Source organism: Sminthopsis crassicaudata, chromosome 5, assembly GCF_048593235.1.
Source record: "Sminthopsis crassicaudata isolate SCR6 chromosome 5, ASM4859323v1, whole genome shotgun sequence".
Classification (NCBI taxonomy): Eukaryota; Metazoa; Chordata; class Mammalia; order Dasyuromorphia; family Dasyuridae; genus Sminthopsis; species Sminthopsis crassicaudata.
The window spans coordinates 98,345,278-98,355,274 of NC_133621.1; the positions used below are offsets into that span (position 1 = coordinate 98,345,278).

At 32.9% G+C, this 9,997-nt stretch overlaps 1 protein-coding gene across 1 annotated transcript; it reads right to left on the bottom strand.

Moving 5' to 3' along the window:
• Window positions 1–7,681: 7,681 nt before the first annotated feature.
• LOC141545212 (olfactory receptor 2A1/2A42-like) lies at window positions 7,682–8,689 on the bottom strand. Its single transcript, XM_074272237.1, has one exon. The coding sequence runs from the start codon at window positions 8,612–8,614 to the stop codon at window positions 7,682–7,684; it is 933 nt and encodes a 310-aa protein (XP_074128338.1). The 5' UTR covers window positions 8,615–8,689.
• Between the last annotated feature and the right edge of the window lie 1,308 nt (window positions 8,690–9,997).

Below are 9,997 nucleotides of genomic sequence, written 5' to 3' on the forward strand. Positions count from 1 at the left end.
GGAGGGGATGTGGGGAAACTGGGACACTAATACATTGCTGGTGGAGTTGTGAAAGAATCCAGCCATTCTGGAGAGCAATCTGGAATTATGCCCAAAAAGTTATCAAACTGTGCATACCCTTTGACCCAGCAGCGCTACTACTGGGATTATATCCCAAAGAAATACTAAAGAGCGGAAAGAGACATATATGTGCCAAAATGTTTGTGGCAGCTCTTTTTGTTGTAGCTAGAAACTGGAAGATGAATGGATGTCCATCAGTTGGAGAATGGTTGGGTAAATTGTGGTATATGAAGGTTATGGAATATTATTGCTCGGTAAGAAATGACCAGCAGGAGGAATACAGAGAGGCCTGGAGAGACTTAAATCAACTGATGCTGAGTGAAATGAGCAGAACCAGAAGATCACTGTACACTTCAACAACAATACTGTATGAGGATGTATTCTGATGGAAGTGGAAATCTTCAACATAAAGAAGATCCAACTCACTTCCAGTTGATCAATGATGGACAGAGGTAGCTGCACCCAGAGAAGAAACACTGGGAGGGGAATGAAAATTGTTAGCACTAATATCTGTCTGCCCAGGTTGCATGTACCTTCGGATTCTAATGTTTATTGTGCAACAAGAAAATGATATTCGCACACATGTATTGTACCTAGACTATATTGTAACACATGTAAAATGTATGGTATTGCCTGTCGTCGGGGGGAGGGAATAGAGGGAGGGGGGGTAAATTGGAAAAATGAATACAAGGGATAATATTATAAAATATATATATATATGTATAATAAAAAAAAAAAGTGAGGGAGGGCTGTGAAAAGTCACTCCCAATTATTCCAGGCCCATCACTCTAAAAAAAAAAAAAAAAAAAAAAAGTTTAAATTGCTCTTTTTTTCATAAATCCTTCACTATCTGTTCTAATTCTAATTAATTTCCCTTTAAATTCCTATAGCACTTGTCATCTGAACCACAAAATATAACACTAAATTATATAGTTATGAACTTGGGCACGTAAAATTTAATGTAGTCATAATGCATATTGTGTGAGGTCATAAGCTGTCTGAAAGATTAAGAGAAAGATGTATGTTTTAGAGGGAATAGAAATTAATGTTAATATGGTTGATATATTCCAGAAACTGAAGTGTAGAAAATGTCTCATGATAAAATGTTTAAAAAAAAAAAAAAAAAAAAAAAAAAAAAAGAGTCTCCTCTTCTTTCTTCACGACTCAAGAGTTTAATTCTGTTCTCTTAAGAAGAATGTATTCTCAAAGACTTTCCTCTATCATCTCTTCAGTCTTCCCCAGTAAATTTCTCCAGAAGACTCCATCTCCTCATAAACTCATAAGTTTGAATTATCATTGTCCAAGATTCTATTGCCTTTTAAATATATAAAGTTATATACAGCAGAGGAGATCTAATTAAAGTTGATGTTGCAGAACAAAAGTTTTTAAAGCTTATTTTCAATAAGTTAAATTTGGAAGGTTAATAACAATAATTTAAATTTTGGAACTTAAGATATTATCCTCTGCCTAAAATGGTCTCTATCCAAATTTCTGCCACTTGAAACTCTTAACTCCTTTCAAAATTAGTTCATCATACATCTTTCAAAAAACTACTATTGCTTTACTTAGTTGTTAGTGATTTCATTACTATGTATTAATTTTTATATCCTTTGTTTCTTTGTGAATATGTTTCCCCTTTATTACAATGTAAGCTCCATAAGGACAGACGATATGTCATTAAAAAATTTATATTCTGAGTGTTCTTAGTAAGTTCTTAATAAATGCTGGTTGAAAAAGTTTTTGTACAAACAGAATTAATGCAAACAAGATTAGAAGGGAAGCACATAAATTGGAAAACATTTTTACATCTAAAGGATCTGATAAAAGCCTCATTTCTAAAATATAGAGAGAATTGACTAATTTATAATAGTTCAAGCCATTCTCCAACTGATAAATACTCAAAGGATATGAATAGACAATTTTCAGGTGAAGAAATTGAAACTATTTCTAGTCATATGAAAAGTGCTCCAAATCACTATTGATCAGAGAGATGCAAATTAAGACAACTCTGAGATACCACCACACCCTTGCCAGATTGGCTAAAATGACAGGAAGAAATAAAGATGAATGTTGGAGGGGATGTGGGAAAACTGGGACACTGATACATTATTGGTGGAACTGTGAACAGATCCTACCATTCTGGAGAGCAGTTTGGAACTATGCTCAAAAAGTTATCAAACTGTGCATACCCTTTGATCCAGCAGTGTTTCTATTGCGATTATATCCCAAAGGATATAAAGGAGGGAAAGGGACCCACATGTGCAAAAATGTTTATGGCAACCCTCTTGTAGTGGCAAGAAACTGGAAACTGAGTGGATGCCCATCAATTGGAGAATGGCTGAGTAAATTATGGCATATGAATGTCATGGAATTTTATTGTTCTATAAGAAACAACCAATAGGATGATTTTAGAGAGGTTTGGAGGCACCTACATGAACTGCTGCTGAATGAAATGAACAGAACCAGGAGATTATTTTACACAGCAACAACAAGACTATATGATGATCTATTCTGGTGGATGGGGCATCACTTCAATAATGAGATGATTCAAACCAGTTCCACTTGTTCAGTGATGAAAAGAGCATCTACTCCCAGAGTGAGAACCATGGGAACAGAGGGTGGAACACAACATAGCATTCTCACTCTCTGTGTTGTTATTTGTTTGCATTTTGTTTTCTTTCTCAGTTTTTCTTTTTCCTCCTTCTTGATCTGATTTTTCTTGTGCAGCAAGATAACTGTATAAATATGCATACATATATTGGATCTAAGATGTATTTCAACATATTTAACATGTATTAGACTATCTGCCAGCTAGGGGAGGGGATAAGAGGAAGGAGGGGAAAATTTGGAATAAAAGGGTCAATGTTGGAAAAATTACTCATGCATATGCTTTGCAAATAAAAAGCTTTAATAAAAATAATAATAGAGAAATAGATAAACAGACAAATAAATGAATGAATGAATAAATAGATAGATGCTGGTTGACTGATAATCTAATCTATCTGTGCTTTGAATCATTTTGGAAAGATCCTTTATTAATTGCTTATTTCAGCCTCCACAGAAGGTTCACTCAATATAATAAAAGTCTTGCATATAGTTTTTTTATATATTTTAACTCACTTTATCAAAGTTAACATGCAAATTTTAAAAAAATTATAAATGATGAAACTACATTTTCATCTGAACTATAAAAATTCTTGTTAATCTGTTTCAATAACCTTTTTGATTGTTGCTGTTTATAATAAATATATTAAACTGTTGGACTGATTTTCTGGATATAATTTTTATTTAGTTATTTTTAATACATATTGCTTTATGAATCATGTTGGGAGAGAAAAATCAGAGCAAAAAGGAAAAATCATGGGAGAGACAAAAAAAAGCAGAAAAAAGAAGTCAACAAAGCATGGGTTGATTTATATTCAGTATCCATGGTTCTTTTTTGGGATGCAGATGGTATTTTCTTTCCATAGTTTATTGGGATTGCTTTGAATCTCTGAACCACTGAAAAGAACCAAGTCTGTCAGAGCTGATCACACATTCTTGCAGCTACTGTGTATAATATATTCCTGGTTCTGCTTTTTTTTTCTTTTTTTTTTTTTTTTTGCTCAGCATCAGTGCATACAAATATTTCCAGGGCTTTATAAAATCAACTTGCTCATCATTTTTATAGAACCATAATATTCCATTATGTTCATGTATCACAACTTGTTCAGCCATTCCCCTATTGATAGACATTTACTCATTTTCCAATTCTTTGCTACCACAAAAAGAGCTGCTACAAACATTTTTGCACATATTTTTTAATTTATAATTTCTTTGGGGCTTGAGATAAAGAGTGGTAGGATAATTTCACAACTTCATTAACAATGCATTAGTGTACCGGTTTTCCCACATTCCCTCCAACAATTATCATTATCTTTTCTTGTTGACTTAACCAATCCAAGAGATGTCAAGAGGTATCTCAAAATTATTTTAATTTGCATTTCTCTAATCAATAGTGATTTAGAGTACTTTTTCATATGACTATACATGGCTTTAATTTTGTCATTTGAATATTGTCTGTTCATACCTTTTGACCTCCTCATAAGCAATTTATATTTTTCCAATTGTGTAAATCTGACTTTATTTGTGTAAGAAGTGTTTTATAATTATGTTCATATGGTTATGGGGGTATTTTATTTTACCTACAGTAATTTCAAGAGAAGTTTCTCTTTCTATCTCATGCTGATGAACTTTGTCAGTAATATATAAAAATGCTGATGATTTGTGCGGGTTTATTTTATATCCTGCAACTTTGCTAAAGCTGTGAATTGTTTCCAGTAAGTTTTTGGATGATTTTCTGGGATTTTATATCATCATATCATCTATAAACAATGATGGTTATATTTCCTCATTGCCTATTCTAATTCCTTTAATTTCTTTTTTCTTTTCTTATTGCTAAAGCCAACATTTCTAGTACAATGTTGAATAATAGTGACAATAATGGACATCCTTGTTTCATTCCTGATCTCATTAGAAATGTGTCCATCTTCTCTCCGATATAAATAATGCTTGCTGTTTGTTTTGGATAGATACTGCTTGTTATTTTACAGAAAGGTCCCTTTATCCCTATGATACCTAGAGTTTTTAATAGGAATGGGTGCTATATTTTGTCAAAGTTTTTTCTTTTTCTATTGAGATCATCATGTGATTAATGATGGTATTGTTATTGTTATGTATTTTGGTAAGAGTTTTCCTTATATTGATTATATGTAATATAATTATATAATTATTTTTATATAATTAATAATTATATAATAATGTAATATAATAAGGAATAACATATTCCTTATATTGAACTTATATTGAATAAGAACTGCATTGTTGGTATAAATTCCACTTGGTAAGATTGTATTATGCTGCTGATAAATGCTGTAAAATCTTTGCTAATGTTTTATTTAAAATTTTTGCATAAATATTCATTAGGGAAATTAGTCTGTAATTTCTTTTTCTGTTTTTGCTCTTCCTGGTTTAGGTTTCAATACCATATTTGTGTCATAGAAAGAATTTGGCAGGACTCCTTTATTTATTTTTCCCATATAGTTTATATTATTGGAATTAATTGTATTTTAGATATTTGGTAGAATTCCCTTGTAAATCCATCTGACTTTGGAGATTTTTTTCTTAGGGAGCTCATCAAAGCTTTAGTCTATTTCTTTTTTCTAAAATGGGACTATTTAAATAATTTATTTCCTCTTCTGCTAATCTGGGCAATTTATATTTTTGGAAATATTCATCAATCTTGGTTAGATTATCAGAATTGCTGCCATACTGCTTTAATTTCTTTTTTCATTAGTGGTAAGTTCACCCTTTTAATTTTTGATGTTGGTGGTATGGGGTTTTTTCCTGTTTTTTATCTAATTAAATTTTGTTTATTTTGTTGGGTTTTGTTTTTGTTTTTTGTAAAACCAACTTAGTTTTATTACTTCAATAGTTTTCTTAGTTTAAGTTTCATTAATCTCTCCTTTGAGTTTCAGAAATTTTGGCATTTAATTGGGGGTTTTTAACTTGTTTTTTTCCTACCTTTTTAAGGTCCATGCCCAATTCACTGATCTCTTCTTTCTCTATGTTATTCATATCACCTTTTAGGGATACAAAATCTCCCCTAACAACTGCTTTGGTTTCATCCTATAAGTTATGTTATGTTGTCTCGCTATTATCATTCTCTTGGATAAAATCTCTGATTTGTTGTTTGATCCAGTCATTTTTTAGAATTAGATTATTTAATTTCAAGTTGACTTTTAGTATATCTTTTCCTGGCCCTTTACTGAATATAGTTTTGATCACATCATGGAAAAATAAATAAATAAATAAAAGCAATTACTGTATCTTCCTTTCTGCATTTGATTGTGAAGTTTTTATGCCCTAATACATGGTCAATTTTTGTGTAAATGCTATGTACTGCTGAGTAAAATCACTTCTCCTCTCCTTTTCTTACCTTTTCCCTTAGTGTTTCTGCCCTCCCTTCTATCCTGTCCCTTTTCTTTCCTCTTTCTTCCCCTACTTTTTTCTAGAGTTTGATAAATTTCTATACCCAACTGAATGATTAAGCTATTCCCTCTTAGATCCAAAACTGATTAGAGCAAACTTTAGATAATGCTTACCCTCCTTCCTTCTTTCCCTCGATTATGATAGGTCTTTTCCACCTCTTCATGTAAACCCATTGACCCATTATACCCCCAGTTTCCTCTTTTTTCCAGTACAGAATATTTTTCTCCCCTTAATGTCTTTTTCTTTGATGTCATCACATCAGAGTCCATTCACAATCAACCCTCAGTCCATGTGCCCCAGTAACAGTACAAATTTCAAGACTTGCAGATAACATTTTCCCATTAGAGATATAAACAGTTTAACCTTTAATAATGTGTTTTTCCCCTGTTTACTTTTCTATGTTTCTTTTTGAGTTCTGTGTTTGTAGATTAATTTTTGTGTGTGTGTTTGCAGGAGGTAGCATTGCCTGCTCTTTTTAGGAAGCAGCCTAGTTTGCAAGATTTTGCTTTCTGAGTGGGACTAGAAGCTACTGCACTTATTTGCTTTTCTACTGTGTCAGGACAGAGGGTCTTAGTTGCTAATTTGCTGTGATTAAGACCCTCTCACCGGCTTTCCCAGGGTTAGCCTGAGCTACACTAAACACCCTTTTTCACCCCCGTGTGACTGATTTTTCTTTAATTTTTTCCAGTCTTTCTTAAGTTATAGAGTGGTTTCATTCCATCAGGTTCTGTTCAGCAGTTTGGTTTCATGTGGTTTTCAATGGAAACTGGGAGAGTTCAAACAGCTTCCTGGCTTCACTCTGCCATCATGGCTTCAACCCTGGAAGTCTTCTATATAATCTTTTAATATTACATGGATATCAGAACAGCATTCCATTTGTTATCCTTTGTTCTTACTATGTTATTGGACCTCCTCTTTTTCAGGTCACAGCTTTATTTTATCTATAATTGAACACTTGATAAAAAATAAATAAAGTCATTTAACATGCAAACTTTTTTCAGATTTCCTTCTTTTTGGCCTTAAAATATTATTTTCCAATGCTTGATAGTATGTAGAAGAAAATAACCTTTTCCTCTCTATGTGTTGTTCTTTGTTCTTTTCAAACAGGTGCAGGGGAATACATGAAATATCTATCCATTTATTCAACTAACATTTATTAAGGATGTGGTGTGAAAAATAGGTCCAAATAAATATAGAGAGAACTGAATAAGGCTGATGAAAGGAGTAGTGAACAGACAAAGGAATAGAAACAGGAAAACAAAAGAGAAGGAGCAGTGAACATGGAAATAAAAGAGGATACAGATATTATGATATGCCAATATAATTCATAATGTTGGGGGTAAATGGGGAGGACAAAAGAGATAGAGACATAGATCATAAGTCCAGAATTCAGCTCAGAGATTTTGAGTAGAAATTGGCAAGTATCTTGGCTTACTATGACCTTTTCAAGACAGAATATTTTAAGAAGTGTGTTACAGATTCAAAGCATAAAGTTGCCATCTTATCCAAGAAGACAGATTCTGTTTCTCCTCTCTTGTGCTTCATAACATTACCTCCCATCATTGTATACTTGGATATTACCCAAAATGCTTCACTTTTGCCTCTCTTTCCCCAACACTCTCCTCAGTGCACCTTTCACTTCTGCATTCCTCAGGCTATAAATCAGAGGGTTCAGTGTAGGATTGAAGAAGCTATAAAACAGGGAAAGTATTTTCTTCTGCTGTTCAGGATTGCTAGAATTGGGGATCATGTACATGACAATACCACTACCAAAATAGAGCCCAACGACACAGAGGTGGGAGGAGCAAGTGGAGAATGCTTTTTTTCGTCCTTCCCCAGACTGGATCTTCAGGATGGCACAAATGATATACATGTAAGAGACCAGAACCAAGCAGAAGGGGCCCAGCAAAAATAAAACACTAGTTATTAAAACCATGACTTGGTTAATCCAGATGTTGGCACAAGCCAACCTGAGAAGGGATAGGAGTTCACAGAAAAAGTGATTGACTTCTAGATTCCCACAGAAGGGCACTTTCAGGATGAGAATCACATTGATCAGGGCCAAGAAAGCAGCACTTCCCCAAGGTGTAATAGCCAATCCAGTACATACTTTCCAGTTCATGATGACAGAATACCTGAGAGGATGGCAGATTGCTACATACCTATCATAACTCATTACCAGGAGGAGAAGACATTCAGTGAGAGCAAAAGTTAGGAAAAAAAAGGTTTGGGTCAAACATCCTGCATAGGAGATTGGTTTGAGTGGATCCAGATTGTTTCCCAACAATTGGGGGACTGTATTGGAGGCATAAGAGATATCAACAATGGCCAGGTGTGATATGAAGAAATACATTGGAGTATGTAGTCGGAAGTCCAAGCAGATGAGACCCAAAATCACTAAATTCCCTAAAAGGGTAAGAGTATAGAGGAGAGAGAAAAGCCCAAAGAGAAATATCTTCATCTTTGTTTCTAGAAAAAATCCCAGCAGAATGAATTCAGTCACTATTGTCTGATTGTCCCCCATAGCCCTATTTGAGAAATAAAAAAAAATTGGAAAAAGTCAAATATTTGCTGATCATATTTAAACATACCATTTCAACTCAATTTAACAAATAGCTATGGATCCGTAAAAACACTTTTTGATGACATGAGGTTTGGGTTTGTTTTTTTTTAACCTGTGGAATAATAAATTTAAAATACTTTAAATCAGTCTTCTATATTATTAATAAAATCTTAAAATTTTATTTTCAAAGCAAATATATATTATTGTTCTTTCCCAAATTAAATTCTCAAAATGTTGGATAGGAACTTAAATCATATTTTCTACCTCTAGTATCTATGGCAACCAAAATCCCTCTAAATCTTAATCAAAACTTTTGTAAATTTCTGTGTCAAAAAAGAAAAAAATAAGGAAAATAATTTTTTGGTCACTGCTTTTATGATCATTTTCTCTCAGCTTATGTAAACTAGTTATCCAGCAACAGATACACAGTCACTAAGAAATCTGTTTTCTGTTGGCATCTGGCAAGCCCAAGGCCACTAACATTCCTTAATGAGGGATTAAAGCAGAATACCAATAAAATATTATTATAATACATAAACCTACAGCTCTACATACCTATCAAATAAGATAAAATGGAATTTTTATTCTTATGAATTTACTAAAGTCAGTGTCTCTTTTTATAACAAAAAACAATGTCAGAGGATTATATTGAAAATTATAATTAATTTGTTCTGATTAACGTGTTGTTATCATTGGTACAGATACTCATAACTTGTCAGAGTTATGTCCCTCTCTTGCACATGGGCTATGAGGTAGGTCCCATTCCCTAAACCTGACTTATACTTGGAAACTTAATCTTACAAACATACAAATAAGACCATGTCGCCCTCTCTCCTATTCAATATAATTTAGTAATTCTTTATTATTTCCAAAATAAAATATTAAATCCTCTGTTTGCAATTTATATAGCATATTAACATCAAATAATATCAAAGAAATTGGGTTTCTTTTTGTGACAGAGATAGGTTGCAAAGAAAAAAATGTCACTGATAAATGTGGACTCCTATAAAACGTTTCATTTAGACATAACTTTAAAAACAATTTTAATAAGTCATGTGGAAATGGCCCAGAGCCAGTAATAATCAAGCAATTTCTGTTGCTGAATATTTTTGGTAAGAAGAAGGACCTTTATTATGCCTTTTTCCTTGACACACAGTAAAGGTGCTGTTGTTGATGATTTTGATAAATGTGACTTTTCTATAAAAAAGCAATTCAGAGTCTATTGTTGATTCTTTTTTTCCCTCAGGGATGGTGGTATTGAGAACATGATCATTGACTTTATTATGATGTTGTGACGACAAGCTGCCAAAATCAAGATCAAAATGGAAAAAAAATCTTCATAGG

Coding starts and splice junctions, on each gene's coding strand:
- LOC141545212 (XM_074272237.1), bottom strand. CDS start 8,614: ATGGGGGACAATCAGACAATAGTGACTGAATTCATTCTGCTGGGATTT.